At 47.0% G+C, this 18,720-nt stretch overlaps 1 protein-coding gene across 3 annotated transcripts in view; it reads left to right on the top strand.

Annotated features, from left to right (window-relative positions):
* zeb1b (zinc finger E-box binding homeobox 1b) overlaps positions 1-18,720 on the top strand; it is a 48,893-nt gene that overhangs the window by 21,423 nt on the left and 8,750 nt on the right. For 2 of the 3 annotated variants that reach the window (XM_004572279.4, XM_004572278.4), the window contains exons 2-3: positions 12,196-12,351; positions 17,762-17,923. In XM_004572279.4, the coding sequence (XP_004572336.1) occupies positions 12,196-12,351; positions 17,762-17,923 (318 nt within the window). Of the gene's footprint in view, positions 1-5,556; positions 6,294-12,195; positions 12,352-17,761; positions 17,924-18,720 lie in introns of those variants that run through there. The other variant, XM_076887916.1, reaches the window with a different exon arrangement.

The following is an 18,720-nucleotide window of genomic DNA, read 5'->3' as shown; positions in this document are numbered from 1 at the left end:
CTGCAGGCCATGTTACCACACGGGCTAAACTGGGCTAATTAGTCAGTCTCACCTGCTATTTGTGCGAGTCACACGCTGTCTGGTGTAATTCACAGCCAGACTAGTTTCCTCTGAAAGTGTAGTCACCATCCTGTCTCCTCTGGCAGGTACTGGAAGTGTCGTGTCAGCTCTGTGTTAGCTTCAGCTTCCTCCTACTCCTTAGATAAAACTTCCCGTTTGCATGCAGGGTCTCAGAAGGAGGGAAAACTGTGGAAACACAACACAATTTGTCTGCAGCAGAGGTGTTAGAATGTGTGTATGGTTAGTTATGTAGTGATAAATGGAAATTATGAACAGAAAGACACCAATACTTCTCTTCCAGGAGTGTTTTTTTCTCTCTCTCTCTGCGCTCTTCTACTTTCACCCTCCCTCTCTTTGTCGATGTCCAGTTGGAGCACCTGGGAGGAAGCAGCTGTAGGTGGTGATTACAGTTCAGAGACTCCAAAATAACCTCTCCTCCTCCCTGCCTGCTCTCTCTCTCTCCATTCTCTCCTTCTCAGCCGCCTTCTCCCGGCCTCCTTGCTCTGAATCAGCCCATCGTGCAGATAACAAAGGGAAGTACTGCAAAAATTGAGAAAGACAAAAGAAAAAGAGCACGAATGCTCTAAATTGCCTCCTTCACTGCTATTTGTGTGTGTTTAAATAAAGTGACTAATACACACCACTTGGCTCATCAGTATGGGGAGCAGTGTGCTCAGCTTACACGGATGAACACGGGATGAATAATGTTAGGTGAACATTGCTGCGTATGACCACCCCTCTCTCCGCCCATCTCCTGTGTGTGTGTGTGCGTTTGCATGTGTTTACTGTGCTAAAGCTCCCATCAATCACACGCCCAGGACCTTTCAGCAAGCCACACATGCACACACACACTAAGACACCAACACACACACACGGCACTGCTGCAGAGTTTATTAAAAGCAAGAGTGTTATCACTGATCTGGCAACACCTGTACACACACGCACACAAATTATATTTATATACACACGAAAGGGTGACAAAATTAAAAAAATAACACTAAATACCTTTCTAATATGCTGGCAACATTTCAGAACAGCTTCAGTGAGAGCTGCCTAATGATGTGCAGAGACCAAACGTTAAGTTTTGCTTCGCATATCTCATGCAAATACAGTAACTGACATGTTTTTAGACCATTTGGCAACCCAGAAATCCTGACGCCTAACAGCCAACGAGAGCAGATTTTACCACGAAATCCGGTGGTCTTGCTCCAAACTCTTTTACTGAATCTGTTTAACGGTGAAGCTGAATCGTACGCCTCCATCAAGAGCCTTGCAGAATCTCTGCATCGAGTGAATTTCTCAGCTTGTGTGGAACTAGTTTGTGTCTTGTATTGCTTGGTATTGCTTAGCATTTGGTATGAACATGTTCAAAATCTCCAGACTGAGATCTGTTGACTGCAGAGACAGTAACAGATGACTCAGATGACTTGAGTTCAGCCCAGAAACCACCAGATCCCCATAGTATTGCTCAAATGTTCACCTTACTGCTTTAATTATTTCACAACCAACAGGACAAGGAACAGTCATGCTGGTGGGGTGACAAGAAGAGCTAGTGCTTGGACAGAGCCGTCTTTCTTTCCTCTTCCTCTCGGCGACAAAGTCAAATCACAGCGGTCAAACAGGAAGGCCGGTGTTCAGGGTCACACACTGCCCGATGGAATTCCCCCTGACCGGCAGGGAGAAACGTGGCTCTGTTTGACCCTGTTCAGTCACCGTGCTGTCAGAGACACAAAAAGCAGGATCCTCTTCTTGCTCTTTGGTGTTTTTCTCCCAGTATCATCTCAGCTCTCGCAGAATCCAAATCAAGTGTAGGCCGGGATGACTTGTTTAATAAAAACAGGTCAGGAAATGTGTCAGCAGCCAGTTGCTGTAAGTAATGCTGCTGGTTAGCTATAGGGTTAGTTTGGGGAAAGTTGGCTCGAAAAGGGGACTTAACAACATCATCTTTCCTGATGCAGGTTTTCCCCCCTAGGACCATCAGATAGGGTCTCTCAAGTGTTTCTACTTGAGAGTACTTAACAAGAAAAAGAAAAGAGAGAACATTTCCCTGGCTGTTTCCCTGCTAAATTACTTCACATTATAGGTGACTTCACATGGAATAGTCCCGAGAGTCCAGTCCAATGATTGCAGTGTACTTGGGTAATCAGGGTCCCACCCTGTTGGCTGCAGCATGCAAAGAAACCCTGGTCTGGCCTCACGGAGCAGAAACGAGCATCTGAACAGAGCAGGAAAGAACATGACTAAGCTGAATGAAGGACAAGACAGCTGCATGTGACTCGCACAGAGTGACTGCATTGTTTGGTTGGCAGTCGCATTAGTCGCACTTTTCGAATTCATTCCACACGTGTTCCCCTTCCTCAAAAGCAACGGTTCATTTTTCTCCTGTTTACAAAGCTGGAGGAAACAAAGCAGGGCGTAATGGCAGGAGTAAACAGAAGCTGTGTTTGACTCGCTGGAGGCCCGTTAGCATAGATGGCAGAGAGGAGTGAGAGATTTGCCCATATCGATTACCCCAGCCACACCGTCGATACTCCCCTCCAAATTCTGACACGGGGAACTAATGGCCTCCCCGGGCCGGTGGCACCCAGACACACGCCCATGCGCCCGAGAACGTAATGGACAAAAGAGGGCCCGTCGATACATCACTGCATGATGAACCTGCGCTTGCCTGCTGCCTCAGCCATTTCACTATAGAGCGCCACATCCAGAGGGTGCATTAACAGTGACGCTGCTCACTCGGCCTGCCATTTTTCATCTGTCCACCCCTGTTCTACTCATCATAGCTTATGTATTAGTTACACAAAGTACAGCTGAAGGGAGTGAGTGTTGAGCAGCCCTGTGGAATAATGTGACCCCACTCCACATACACAGTTTAGTTGAGGTCTTGCATCATGTATACGCACATGCACACGTTCCTTCTCGCCTGGTTTAACAAGACAGATTTTTGTAGCTGTCCATCCAACAGGACGTCTGTAGTCCACCCTTGTGTTCATCTAACAGCAGGGTAATGGTGTGAGTGCTACTGCTTGACTGCTCTTCAGCTCTGTTCGCCCCAGGGGCTGGTGTTGTAGGGGGGGGCTAACCCTTCCTGATCACAGAGGGAAAGGCCATTTTGCCTGGGGAGAAAGGAAAGGACAGTGGTGAAGGGAGTGGGGGTTGTTAGCGGAGGAGTGAGGTGACAAAAGAGCGTTTGTGGATGCAAGTTTATGTCGTTAACCCCTTTCTCTCTGCGCTTCACGCGAATAAGAAGAAACCACTGTGACAACTGCGTGGTGGCCTCGGGCGATGTGTTTGATTGCGCGCCGTGTGTGTCGGGGGTTGTGCAGGACGTTTGGCCTCTGGAGTCTTGTGACAGAGATGACATTCTGGAAACAGGAGAGTAGTTAGCTGCTGTTGAAATGCTACACAGAGGAGAGTTTTCATAAAAAAGGAAGAGCTCGCACAGCGCTTCTGAGTGTTAGCGTCGCTATTAGTGAAGCCACAGTAGGTTGTCAACACGGATCTGGACCGAGTCCTCGCTGAGGTGTGTCGACCTGCTGATCGCTATAAATGGGGAACTTGCAAGTGTTGTAAAACTAGATGCAACCAATGAGCAAAAGGGAACTTCTGGGTTATTTCTGCACTTCCACCTGTCCGTGAATGTGTGTACAAATGTGTGCAAATGTGTCTGTGTGTGTTGCCTATTGCCCTGCAGCCTGTCCCCTCGATGAGACATCTGTCAGGCAGAGCCGCAGCGTCAACACCTGACCTTTACCGAGGCACTTGTGCACCAACCAAATGTTGTCCCTTGCCCTCGCTCTTTTGGGTTAACCCTCTTTCGTACTGCCACTCCCTGGTTGTCTTGATTTCATTTGTTAATTAATATTATTATTCACATAATTTTCCTCATGCCTTCTTCTTGCAGCCCTCTGTTTCCTCTCTCTGTTTTTCATGCCAGTCTGTCAGACAGTTTGTGTCACTCCCTCCCCGGGGCAGCCATCAGTTCAGTTGAGCATCATATGTGACAGCCCAGCTTTGTCTTTTTAAGCCATTAGCAGTTCCTGTCCTCCCACTTTGCCACCATTCCCCTCTGTTTACCTCTTCTGCCCTCTTTCTGTTGCACATCTCTTGCTGCCGACTGGCCTTCTCAGTATTAATCTACATTGTAAGCGCATTCTCGGCCAGAGTGAAGAATTGAACAGTGTAAACGTGACAGCGCTGATGGCTGAATGTTCATTCGTGTTTAATGAACTGAAAGCAGTGATGAGGCTGTGCAGTAAGGTACGCTTACAGGTAAGCAAGATTTAATGAGGTTTTTTCACATGGAGACTTGTTTGACCACACTCCTCCCTCTTTCCCTCCCTCCATTCTTCCCTCCCTCTTCAGAGGCCAGTGTAATTCTCTGTGCTCTGCACTCCCCCACAGTAAACTGTCAAGCCTAATACAGGCAGGAATGTCCAGTCACCTGCTCCTAAAATGCAACAGCCCTGTGCTACACTAACCTAATATAGGCCTGCACTACACAACCAGGTTGGATAACATCATCCCTGCTCATTGCATATATTTAAACACACACCTCAGTGTGCTTCAGCCAAGCTGTTAGGCCACAGTCTTGCAGTTGCAAAAAAAATCCCCCTCCCCTCCAAAAAGGAGGTTTTGGCGTTCTCCCAAAGGGAAATAAGAAGTTTGTAGGAAAAATTCACTCAAATATAAATTCTATTTTTGCTTAGATGGAAAGAAATATTCAGAGTGTAAGTAGCAAGTGAGATAATATATGCCTTAAATATATGCAAACTAGTCCTGCGTAGTTTCCACAGTCGGGAAACTAAAAAAATACCTTGCACACCCAATGGCTCAGCTGATACACGTCTACAGATCCAGCTGGCTACACTCACAATTGCTTTATCTCTGCAAGCTGCATTGCAACCCATCTCTACCCCAGTGTGCTATCTGTTTTTACTGATGCCTGCTCTCTTTAAGACTGGGGGTCTTGCTTCTCTCTTCCCCATTCAAATTTCCATATTCAATTCAATTCAATTCAATTTTATTTATATAGCGCCAAATTACATTATAAGTCGCCTCAAGGCGCTTCATAGATACAGAGAAAAACCCAACAATCATATGACCCCCTATGAGCAAGCACTTTGGCAACAGTGGGAAGGAAAAACTCCCTTTTAACAGGAAGAAACCTCCAGCAGAACCAGGCTCAGGGAGGGGCGGGGCCATCTGCTGCGACTGGATGGGGTGAGAGAAGGAAGACAGGATAAAAGACATGCTGTGGAAGAGAGCCAGAGATAATAACAAGTGTGATTGAACGCAGAGAGGTCTGTTAACACATAGTGAGTGAGAAAGGTGACTGGAAAGGAAAAACTCAATGCATCATGGGAATCCCCGGCAGCCTACGTCTATTGCAGCATAACTAAGGGAGGATTCAGGGTCACCTGGTCCAGCCCTAACTATATGCTTTAGCAAAAAGGAAAGTTTTAAGCCTAATCTTAAAAGTAGAGATAGTGTCTGTCTCCCGAATCCAAACTGGAAGCTGGTTCCACAGAAGAGGGGCCTGAAAACTGAAGGCTCTCCCTCCCATTCTACTTTTAAATACTCTAGGAACAACAAGTAGGCCTGCAGAGCGAGAGCGAAGCGCTCTAATAGGGTGATATGGTACTACAAGGTCATTAAGATAAGATGGGGCCTGATTATTTAAGACCTTGTATGTGAGGAGCAGGATTTTGAATTCAATTCTGGATTCAAACATGTTCAGTCTTTACGTTTTTAAGTAAGAACAGTTGAGTTTCTGGCATTTAGATGTAATTCTCCCACTTGTTGATGACAAATAAATAGTCCAGTTTGCACACATCCCACTTTAATTTCACTTGTGTTTGCTCAAACGGCATTTGCTGACCCGACCGCGCTACTGCCGTTAATGCTGAAGTGGCTGGAGAAAAAGGAAACAAGCCATGTAATGAAGTTTGATGCTCCTGATGTAGCTGACTACATTTAAACAGGCTGAATACCTTCAGGCAGCCGCTCTAATAATATCCTCACAGAGCCTCCACTCCAAATGTCAAGCCCAGACATACAAATTGGCAAAATGAAAGGAGAAGAACACCAATATAGTGCTGTGCAGCTTTCCAAACTCATCAGTCTGTACATGCAGCCTGAATGGAGTCTGACAGCAGAGGTGACGGGGACGTTTCATTCTGCCTGCGACGACCAAATGAGATTTGACGAAGGCTAACGCAACATTAGCCCAGGTTTGTGCTCAGTCGTCTGCCGCTTAAAGTTAGAGTGGCTGTTAACAGAAGGAAAACAACTGTTTACCCAGGTGTGCGCTAAAGGTTTTCTGTACTGGCTAAATATTTGTGTTGCTCTTTTTGGTGCAGTGTTTTTTCATGTGTGTGTGGGTGGGGGTTTCCAGTGCAGTCAGAAGTGAGGAGTAATAAAATTGCATCACTCAGGTAAAATAGTTTTGTTGGCCTGGTGGTTGAAAAAGGGAGGAAGAAAGAAAAAGCAGTGACAGATCAACCGTGAAGAGGTAAAAGAGAACAGAAGGAAGGTGGTTGCTGGAAGCGTGACTGCAGGTTTTACCAGAATCTACAGCAGATGTTTCCTCTCCTCACCTCCGTGTTCCCCCCCTGCACCACCTCACACTTACCCAACTCCTACATCACTGCCTCCCTGTCACCTGCCTGTGCTGTGGATGGCTGGACCGGTTGCGGGAGTTTGCATTTTCTCACCACAGGCCTGCTGAGTGTTTGAGAACAGGCCTCTTCACTGATGGACAGAGGGAGGCTTTAGAGATACTGGAAGTGGGTAGCAAAGCAGGAGGTTTACTTCTCCTTTTTTTTTTTTTAATAATTTAGTTTCTTTTTTGGGGGAGGGGCATCTGTGTTATGTAAATGTATCAGTTACATTCTTTTCTCTCACAGTCACTCGTAATTATTAAAATCCTTCAATAAACAAGGCAGATTTTTTAACTGCTACATTCAGAACACACATTCTCTCAATTAGGTGTACAAGTGTTATTACCTTGGATGGGGCCTTCTCACCTCCAATATAAACATGAGCTGGAGGAATAGTGTAAACTTGGTGGCAGGGCATGCTGTGGATTGTGTGTGTGTGTGTGGTGTGAAGACACCCTCTGGTTCCTACCAGCCCACCTGGCCTTATTTAGAAGAGCTAAGAGGAGCCAGAAGCAGCAACTCACTGTGGACACCCAGTGCAGTGAATGTGTGTGGTTCATCATTAGCCCTGCAGAGAAATACCATCACCGGTTCGTACCTTTACCAGCCTCCGACTCACTTATCTGGGGAGTTATTAGGACTAACTCTGACTAATAATAAAAACATGTGACCTAACAAGCAAGGCCCCCCTTTTTTTTGCTTTACTTTACACTCATTAACACCCACCTTTACACCTCCAAGTATCATCATGCAGATTAAGAGAACAATAGCCTCCATTAGGTTTAGTGTTATCATGGAAAGTGCTCATCAGATGGGAGATGAGTGACCCGCAGAGGCTCATTAGCTCACGTGCTAAAACCTTGATCAGTGTCATTAGGAAGACAAAAGCCCATTGTCTTCCAGCTCACCTCTAAAGAGATTCCAGTGAAGCGCTCTGCTCCACAAGTTGTTGGAGTGCTTTGACAGATGCTGCAGTCTCATATGTGTTAATGAACGGGAATATTTTTCATTTCTAGCAGTCATAGCAAGTAAATACAGAACTGCGTTAAAAGTGACTAATTCTCAGGACTGCTATTCTTAACTTTGGCCCGTACTAGTGCTTCTGTTTTTTTGGCCTTCCCAGCCTTGCTTGGAACGGTGAGTAAGAGTCATTTGGGGAGTTTTTGGAGCTGCATGTTGTGCTGCATCTGTGGAGGAACAAGCCAGTCGCAAACTTGCTGGGAAAAACAGTCTTCTGAGACTTAAACGTCCTCTACAGCTAACTAGGTGGCGCGAAGGGATTCTGTTTTGTGTTATTCACAGTTATATCTCTCAAACCAAGCAGTTCAGGTCAGCCTCTGTCGACCTGCAGCCTGTGAGCAAGCTTACCATAAAAATCCCCATTTCTTTTGTTTTGTTATCGCCACTTGAGTTGACCTTCCTGACTCTGTGGGAGGACGGCTGTTGTTTTAACAAAACCAGCAGCGTTTACCTCAGCACTGAATGAGGCGCCTCACCTTGAGACGGCATTCTTGAGGTTTTGAATGGCACGGCTTTGTTTTACTTTGGTTCGAGCTGGGGTTTTTTTGTAGTGGTTGCCTTCCCTGAGAAAATGGCATTGCAGAGCCACAAGGGCAGACTCAGTGACGGCAGAGCCTGTCCTCTTTGAGGATGCCTGTGGTAGCTTCACCGCTGCCTGCCTGGCCCTGAGCTCCAAATGAGATAAGTGGCGTACCTCAATGAGGGAGCCTGTACTAAAGCTAAATATAGAGATAGAAGAGAGGTAGAAGGGCAGACAAAGAGTTGCCGGTGCTCGCTGTGAGTCAATCTGTCTAATCGTGAGCAGAACTACAGCAGACCTCACAATATGTGTCAGTCAGTTGACTGAAATTAGCAGCAGCCAGAGAACACACCCTTTGATCTGTCTCTTTAAGAGACAAACTCTGAGAAAAGTGTTTTGGTTGGACATTCCAGACATAGCTCCTACACATTCTAGTACACGAGGCTGTCAGTCAGCAACGATGAGTTATAGGTTCCTTACGGATATCCTCGTAGTTAATGAATGTTTGTTCAAAGACTGTCTGTGTCACTGTGTCCAAATCCAAAGCTCACTTTTTAAGCCAGTCACTCACACCTTCAGGGCCCTAGAGCACAGAGATAGCAACCTCCCAACAAGGCTGAGCTGAGATAGTGCCATTCCTTTCTGACACACCTCAGTGTGGCAGAGCATAAACTGCACCAAGCACTCCTCCCTCTTGTTCATCAATCAGGCCAGGTTTAAATAGCGAGAGCTTAGAATAAGAGCCGGTGTGTTTACACAATTACAGGACACTAAGTACTCGTGCAGGACCAACAAAAGTGAACCTGCATTCGGGGACACATGGCACTCAGTGTTCCGTGCCGCTGAAAGATCAGTGACAACACGTCTGCCAAGGTGATCGCCGGACCTGTTTTGGGAGTAACCCACCCAGTCATCGGTTCTTTGCCAGTAATTGATACAGCCTGGCAGGTGTCATAACAAGACAGGCCCCTCTCTCTCTCCGGCAGGCTTATTTAAGTGTGGCTGACACAGACTGCCTGGCACTGTCTTTCAAAAGACTCTGGGAACTTTGCAAATGGGGAAGGAGGGTGGCGAGTGATGGCGAGGGTGGAGAAACTCGAGCAACTGTGGCTTTAGTCTTTTACTAAAGCATTCAACGACAGCCTGCATCTGTAGCGTGTTAAAGAGAGCTTCTTGCAGGAGACGCGAGGTACCATGGAGTGCTGTGATCCACACGGAGGAGTTCTGGTGCATCTTCAGGCCTAAGCCACACTTAAAGGCTGTTATTTTCTCAGGTGTTCCACACATTGAAACCTAGAATAAGCATAGTTGAAGAAGTAAAGCTCCTCACCTCCTCCACCTACCGGCACTTTTTCTCTCTCAGATGCGTAGGAGTCATCCTCCTGTTGTGTGCTAGCATGCTAGCGCTAATGAAGCCAGCTGTCCAAACGCTCAGCCTGGTCAGCCAGAAGGGACCGCAGCCTTTGTTGATGCTAGGTGTTACATCTCCTGTTGGAACACACACTTTTGTTTCAACACCGCCAACCATTTGGCACAGGAAGGGCCCTGTCTGTTCAACTCTTCTATCACACAGACACACACGGGCACCCGCGATCCACTACTTCTATCTCTCACCCCATTTGCTGTACTTTGCTGCTTTTATTGTCCTGCTCACTGCCACCTCCCCATCTGCACACGCCAGCACATTGATTTTCTCTCTACAGCTTTATAGTTGATCATTTTCTTTTGACACTGCCTGGCGGAGCGCGTTGGCTTTGTAATCGCTGACCTCAGCTCCACACCTGAGTGGCTGTGGCCCCACAGCCTCTCAGACTCATCCCAAAGCAGCTTCTGTTTCACAATGAAGTGCTGCACCCTGAGCGGACAATCCCCGGCTGGGTCGCTCTTACAGCAGAGAGAGAGTTTGGCATTGTTAGGCAGACAAGCAAGAAGAACCGATGCAGAGCAGTTCATACATAGCAACGCGACATCAAGCTAATTAATTATAGCTTTATTTGAATGGGATCCCAGCTTTGTGGCTTCAATTGTTCTTGCCTGTCAAGGTCTTTAAATAGATTGCAGGATGTATCCTGGATAGCGGAGCCAAAGGATGTGCAACACCCTGCCGAATGTATCTCTTGTGTGGCGCTCACATCACGATAAAGAAAAAGAGAACCTACTCTTTTTCTCAGAGAAAGAGGAAAGAGGTTGTGAGTGAAATAGTTCTCCTGATGAACCCCGATTGGATTTCACAGCTGCGGCACAGCAGCGATGACCCCGCGCAACGACTCGCAGAATAACAGCTCCTCTCCCTCCTCAACCGCCTTTCATCCCTCGCCGCCCCCCTCGGCCTTTTGCACAGTTACTGAGTGAATACGAACCAGTTGTAAATGACCCGCACGACGCAAAAGACAGAAGGAGAGCGACCTCGCTGAAACAATTCTCATTGATTGAACCAGAGGCTCACGATTCTCCCAGATACGCCTCCTCCTGACAAATTTGCAGCCACTTCAGAAAGAGGTGGGCGAGTGGGGATGGGGAGAGTGAAGGGAAAAAACTGTTCAGGTGCTTTGTACTCAGTGCATATTCTGTGAGTGAATGCAGGTGGTGTGTGCGTGTGATAGAGCGCGTTGTGTGATGTGAGATAAAGTAGCCAGAGAGCTAGTTTGAGCGCCGCAGCCCGGGCCCTCTGCTGACGGGGCTGCTCTCGCTGGAGAATTGATTTGGCCTCCGAGAGGATCTGTAGCTCTCTCTGTGGAACAGAGGGATGGAGGAGGAGGGGAGGAATGGACGGAGAGTGGGTGGAAGTAGCACAGGTGGAATTGAGAGATGGTGGAAATGAAAAGAAGACACGGGAGCACACAGCCAGCGCTCGCACACACACACACACAAATGTGAAACAGACAGTCGGTCAGGAAAATTTACTCCCCGTAATAACCCTCTCTGTAGGCTGGCTGTCTCGATGTCTCCTGGCTCCTTCAGCCCGAGCAGGTCACACCGACTCCCACACAGCACACACACCACTTCAGCATGAAATCTAATGATCTCACACACTGCTTTAGTGTGCCTGTGCGTGTGTGTGCAAGTGTGAATGTTCTCTGTTCCTCTGCTGCACGGAGCCTGTTGTTCAGAAGTTTGTCTTCACCGTTGGATTCAGATCGCTCACATTTTACTGCACCGAGCATCAAAAACGTCTCCGGCATTATTTTTAACGGCCCCTCGTTCACTCCGTGTGGTTTTATTCTCTCTGGCTTTAACAACACCCCCCCCCCCTCGGTAGGGGTCATTTTAAGTTTCATCTAATCTATTTAGCCTGGGTTATTGGGTTGGGTTTATTTAACTGGTGCTCCCACTCCCTGCCCCCTCCTCCTCCTGCTCCTCCTTCAGCCATTCCCTTTAATAGTTTTGACATTTAAATGACATAGTACATATATTTAACCTCGCTGGCTCCTTGCACACTCAGCGCTCGTAAACACAACGCACATACAGCACACCTCTTATTACCTTAATCAAAAAAATACAAATGCCAAATGTGTGCAGCTTCTAGGATTGTTGTGGATACATTTTTTTGTGGTCTTAGGAGTCAGTCAGCAGCACATAATGGAAGTTTTAAGACTGTGACAGCCACAACAAACTCACAATAAATCACAACAACCGAAGGTCTCTTCACGTTCATCCTTTCACAGTGTAAACCGCTGCTCTCCGTCGCTTTTTGAAGCCTTGCTGCTCACTCGGTGAACAGCGGGAGACGGAGCTGCTCAGCGTACAGTCCACAGATTAGTGTTTTAGGAAAAATCCGCCTATGACAAGTGATACTGCTGTGGGTTTGGATCCCAAAGTTAGCCGTTCAATTACCAAACATTTATCTCCAATTATCTCCGTACCGCCCCAGCAGCTTCTCAAAAACATGCACCCCAGTCATTCTGATGTCTTCCCTTGTTTCTTCTTTTCCAGTCACTAACTACAATAATGTGGTGGAAGCCGGCTCAGACTCGGACGACGAGGACAAGCTGCACATCGTGGAGGAGGAAGGCAGCCTGGCGGACGGGGCCGACTGCGAAAGCACCCTGCCAGAAGATGAGCACCCCAGGGAGCACTGCTGGGACCGAGGTGAGGATGCGCAGTGTGTTGTCAGTTGTTGTGAAGCAAGCCTACCAGCTATCTTGGCCTCTTTCTGAAACACAGTTGATGTTTTTGCACCAGGAAAAAGCTCCAAACGAGTGCTCGCGTAATCTGATTTTCTGCTTTGAGATTCGAACGTAACATGATTTAGTATTTGCTACACCTGTCTGTAGACAAATGCTGGTTTGTTCAGTATCTGAAGATGAACAACTATCAGAACATTTATATTTTTATCATTTCTCCTCTGACTGGCGTTCGTGCCACACTTATTTCTGAAAAAGCTTCTTGTTTTTTGGGGGTTGTTTATGCATTTGCTGTTGTTTTAACCTCAGCAAATGGACCGTAGGCTAAGTTAAGAAAGGCCTCGCTGACATCTGCACACAGTTAAGTACCAGGCTTTGTCTCATTGTGAAACAGAGTGTGAGGAAACAGGTACTACATCCAGCTATGGCAGGAAGCATGATATTAAACAAAGACAATGCCAACAGAGGGAGAGACCTTCAAGCAGAAAAAAAATAACCTTGTGGCCCACCGAGTCAGTGGAATGCTTTATGGCACTGGTGGGCATTGGCGGGGCCTCCGTGAACTTCTTTTTACCTCAAAGCACGCGGAAGTGACATCAGAGGCAGCTCACCGCCACAGGAAGGGGCTGACGTCACAGCACTCCCCCCTCCTACCCACACTAAACAACAATTGCAGGTGCTGAAGGACGTTGGTGTTTCAACCTGGGCTCAAGGCCTCTGTGCTGCTGACCTCACACTGCATGCGCACATAAATCTGTATTCGTACTTGTGGCGCTGTGAGCTTCAGGCTTGTGCCAAGAACTGAAGGTAATGAGATATTCAGCATTTTAGCCTGTTGTGCTACTTGGTCGTTTTGGGCTGTGATGTGTGAAACAGAAAGGAGGCTTCAGTTTAGCCAGAGCTCAGGTTAGCAGAGTGAAAATGTCCAGTAACATATCACTTTCAGTCTGTGCAGTGATTTTTTAATGTATTTTAATTCCTTTGCAGTGAGCAGCCTTCAGTTTTTGTCGCACAGTCACACCACAGACCTGTGCACGCCGCAGCCACCTATTCACCAGACGATGCTGTCATTCTCATCACTGCTCTCCAGCTGTAGCTCCTCGCATCAGGGGAAAGTTGGAGGAAGAATAATGTCATTGGTCTTGGCTCGGGCTTGTGAACATTAAACACTTCAAAAGCATGAGTTACACTGAAACACCTCAGTGAGCTGGCCGTGCTCCACAGTTATGCCTGATCAGGCATATTTTCTTTTGCCTTCAGTCATGTACAAACACACACGCTCTGTCTAGCCCACATCTCATACATCAAGCAGCATCTTAGCTGTCGCCCTGGATCGCACTGATGAAACACGGGAAAGCCGCAGTCCTTTAAACAAACCCTTGCTCTCGGCCCTTCAGCTCTCCTGCACTCCTGAGAACAGAGTATCTGGTGCAAGCCTTGAAAAAGTGACCACCACCCACTAGTCTTCTCCTCAGCAGAGCCCGGTTTGCTTCAAATTAAAGCCTTGACACCCATTCTCCAGAGACTGCTGTGCTCCAAACTGGAAAAAAATGTTGTTTTTCTGCACCGTCCCTACTTTCCTTTTTTTACCTCCTCATCCATTCCCTCACCATTTCTGTCCTTGGGAATCATTCCTCTTGATTATACGGTATCATGGGTCGCCCTGCTCGCTGTCATTACTCATTCACTCCTAAATGATTGTGGAGCAGCGCAGTATTGTTGCAGTAAACTGCAGTCTGCTGTCCTCTAAGGACAGGCTGACTAAGTCATGAGGAGGGAAAGGTAAAGAGAGCGGTGACCTGGGAGGGCCTCTGCTTTACATTTAATGACTCGAGGAGTGTGATTACATCTCAGAGAATAGGTAGGCTGGAGCTGGAGAGCTTTGATATGGCGAGGCTGCAGTGAAAGGCTGGGGAAACACAGTCTTCCCTGTTTCCTCACTGTTAGCTTAATATGCAGAGACAATATTTGATGCTTGCTGAAACTCCATTTTGTGGTTCTCTGTGGCTTCATGGACGCACATCAACACCTACAGTGCGTTCCTGTGTGCCTCACATCATGTGATGTTAAAACTGAGCCACGAGAAAGGAAGAAACCCCCGAGGGTTGGAAGGATTGCTCAGTAGAGACTCAGAGCACAAATGTTTGATATCACTAAGCCAAGGATAAGTAAATCATTGTGGACTTGGAAATACCTCACATCCCTTCTCCTGCTGACAGGAGATAAAGTGGAACATCTTTTCTAACGAGTGCCTGTGTGAATCCCGATTGCTGATAGGCATCGCCCAGCCGAGATAGAATCGGCAGACGGGTCTGGACGCACGACCACAGGAAGCAGCAGGGGCAAAGGTTGGCCAGGGCAGGAAATGCATCATGGGACAGCATTGTATCTTGTTGCAGAGATGTGGGCAGAGAAGGGAGCGAGGGAAAGAGAAGAGGAGAGAGTGGGTGGTCTGGTGATTTTGTTCTAAGATGTGCTGTAGTTGGGTTACACCGTGCAATAAATAGTTTTTTAGACAGGAGCTGCAACAGAACATCCTGCTACAACCTCACGGGGGCCGAGTTTCTGCAGCTGTTTTGTAACTCGCTTGTGCAGCGGTGCATTCACATCCCTGTGTCAGCAACATAAATGGCCTATGTGTGATGTTTCATAGCAGGGGAGCAGCCTGATAACACGGAGCCGCCTCGGCAAAGCCCGCGAACCCTTCTGGCCGGGCTCTGTACCTAGCAAAGAGCCGAGAGAAACACGTCATACCTTTCCAACACGCACCCCCAACTGGGACTCTACTTCACACACACGCTTAACATTTTGGTAGCCTAAAGGTGTGTTTGGATGTTGCCTTTAAGCGTGAGATGGGAGCTAAACCCAGCTTGCTGTAGCAAAGTGCTGATCTGCTGTCGGATCATCAGTTTGCCACATGTGACACATGTTCTGCACGTCAGCATAACTTTAAAATATGAAGCTTTCACTTCCAACCGACTCTCGTGTCTGCCAGTTAAACGCAGCTCACCAAGCAGCAGATGTCCATGGAAGCTGCTTTCTGGGCTAATTTTGCTCAGCCCGTCATGACCTTTATCGAGCCCTGAAATAGTGAAATGAATAAAATCTGCCCATCAGATCTGTTCCATATTTAACCAATGATGGGTTTAGATCCCATTAGCTCCAGTAGAGAAATTAAAATATTACCACCCACCCAAAAAAAAAGTGTTGATGAGATAAGTTTAAAACATGAAATGTAGGAGAGGTATATTTTTAAACCATTGAAAAGCATGTCTAAAAATGAGCTTCCTTTTCTGTAACTTCACAGTGTGGAGTTAGATCACATGTGTTATGTTTTTTTAAAAACAGGCCTGTCTTCTTATCTGGATTGGCCAGTATGTATCGTGCGAGATAAAATAATTGATTGATCTTCCTGTAGCAAGACACGTCTTGCTCAGAATTGGATACTTGGCCACTTTTAAACCAGGCTGATTTCATACTGTGAATATATGGCAAGTACAGTGTATGTACTTGAGGCGTGTCTGCTACTTACTCACAGTTGTTCCTCTGTTATTTATTCGTGCTGTGCTTTCTCTTGTTGGACTTTGCGGAAGTGTGAATGTGACTGCTGATGATTTGTGTGTCTCTCTGGGTTAGCTGTGTGATAAACTGGTCCACCTGGTTAGGATCAACTGCGGTGACGCTCACTGGATTTAAGCAGTGAAGGATGGGATTCAACTCTGTGACCAAATTTAGATGGAAAAGGATCTCTTCCCTCTCTCTGTCTTTTCACCTTTAACTTTTTCAACTAATCTGAATGTGGTTCAGATGTGTGGCAGAGTTGTCTTTTGAATGGCTTTTTGCTGAGTGGGAGGTGGTTAATTCAGCTTACCTCTGCTACGGTCGTTTTTTTTTAACTCATCAGAGCAAATGCTAGATATTGATTTTCTCATCTAACCCTTAGCCAGAAAGCCATTTCCCAAAATGCCAAATGATTTCTTCTGCTATGAAAAATGAGGTAAACATGTCTACGGGGTGTTACTGTTGCTGCTGAGGTCATGGGAGAAAAGCTGAGTGATATTCAGGGGGTTTTCAGCCCCCTAGTGTGGGCTGAGAATTCCTCGATTAGACTTTCTCAGCACCTGCTGCTGGCTTGTGCTTTCACACACACACACACGTTCATCAACAGACCGCCTCGTTCTCCATATTATCTCCCACGGGCTCATTCCAGGATGGGAGGTTTTCTTCAAACGGTCTTTAATAACCATAGCAACAAATGAGTGCCCTCATATTGTTTCACAGCTTTGTTAAGGTGCGCCAGAGGAAGCCGGAGTGAGGCTGTGCGTAAGAGCGCTGGTATTCACTGTGCGTCGGCGAGTCATGAAGTGCTACACCTGTTCCCGTCTCTGAGGAGAAAACAGCTGGCCCCGTCGTTCAGCACGCTCACAATTCACAAAACACAATCCTCAAATCTGCACTAAGCAGGGGTAGAGCTTAAATCGAGCCATAAAACATCTGCCTGGTAAACACCAGCGCAGTAGACTTTGCTTTTAGCTCATAGCTCACTATTCCAATTATTCTCTGTAATGACACACACAGGCACGCTAACATATCCATAATATCCATTGAGGAATAATGCTTGTGTTTAATAGCTGACATGCTATACCTGGTTCCGGCAGCCACTCCAGGAAGCGCTGCGAGAGCAGAGATAGAAAGAAGGAAGGAAGCTTTCATGCATCCCCAAGTCTGTCCTCAGGTTACACTTCCTATAACCGCAGCTTGGTCATTAGTGCTCGTTACTAGCTAGTCGGGCTCATGTGATGTGGAGAAGGAAGGCGCTCGGCTTCCACATACAGCACCTCATTTGCTGGGATATTAAGCACAGTCTAAAGGCCAAGCCTCTTCAGAGAACACAGTGTTTGTGCGTCCATGTGTGTGTGTGTGTGTGTGTTTGTGTGTGCTGGGTCTCGTGAAATGTCTGTCTGCTGCAATGCATTAGGACAAGATTCATCACCTAATTATCAGTCCAGTCTCTACAAGTGCCTTACCTAACATAGGGAACAGAGGCTGTCCATTCACTTCTAACAAAGAGCATGGTGTTCATACAGTAGCCTCTGGCCTTTGATGTTAATTAGTTTCTCATCCTATTGTGAAGCGTAGCATTCAGGATGTTGTGTTTTTCCCCCTCAACGCCGCACGCCTCGTTCTGGGCTTGTGGGATTCAGTTCAGTCATGACACTCTTTTTGACACCATGGATTATTGCATCTCATATACAAAGGTTAAGGTTTCATGTGTGCAGCGTGCATCAATAGAAAAAAAGGTGTCAAAATAACGAGGTAATCAATAACATTTCTGCAGTTGAGGCTGTAATCACTCTATGTTTGTCCTCTCGCAGTGAAGGAGGATTGTGTTTCGGATGGCGAGGATGATGTGAGCACAGACGCCCTCGTAGAGGAGATGCTCCAGCAGGGAGACACAGCCGTCATCTACCCAGAAGCCCCGGACGACGAGCCTCAGCGCCAGGGCACTCCCGATACCGGCATCCACGACGAGAATGGTACAGGGCATTGCTCGCTCTAAAACACACTTTTCATCTTAGATCTCAAAGCTACAGCAACCCACCCAGTAATTACTCGCCCCAGGGGGGCGGGGGGGAAACAGCTCTACCTGCTCACTGTATCACCTCTGGTGTTAACTCCACCCCATTAGCGCCACTTTCCGACATCATTACACACACTGCTATTTGTTAAGTGCAGCACACTGGGGCCTTTATGACTCCCGGGCTTTTGGCTTTTACCTGCTACCACTGAGAGGAAAAAAAGAAAAAGGGAGGTGAGAGGGAGGGAAGGAGGGAGGGATAGTGAGAGGAGGAGGAAAAAGCAACACCTGAGTAAATTTGTCACGTCTGTGTGAGCTCTGACTCACAGCTACCTGAGCGATAATGTGTGTGCATTCCCATCTCGAGGCCCTCACCTGTCCCGCAGGGGAAACTTAATACATCACCTGTTAACAAAGTAATGTTTTACCTGTGTGGGAGCTGGCCAACTGAGACCCTGTGTTAACCAGATTGGATCCAGACGGGAGGCTGTTGTTTACCACGCTCACTTTTCTCCGCGTGCGTGGGCGTTTTTTGAAATGCTTCAAATGCGCAACAGGACATCGGATCATGAGATATGAAGGGAGTGAAAGCTGCAAGTGCTTCTGAAATGCAAATGAAGTCTCAAAATGTGGTCGTATACATATGTTTTGTTTACAAAGACAGGCAGGCATTTGGATAGATGATTAATCATCCATTTGGGTACCTGTGTCCTGTTTACCTGTGGGGGAGGATCCCTCAGGGATTGGTTAAATAGC

This window comes from Maylandia zebra, linkage group LG9 (genome assembly GCF_041146795.1).
Source record: "Maylandia zebra isolate NMK-2024a linkage group LG9, Mzebra_GT3a, whole genome shotgun sequence".
Classification (NCBI taxonomy): Eukaryota; Metazoa; Chordata; class Actinopteri; order Cichliformes; family Cichlidae; genus Maylandia; species Maylandia zebra.
The sequence above is the reverse complement of the archived record's forward strand: the minus strand, read 5'-3'. Positions and strand labels throughout refer to the sequence as shown.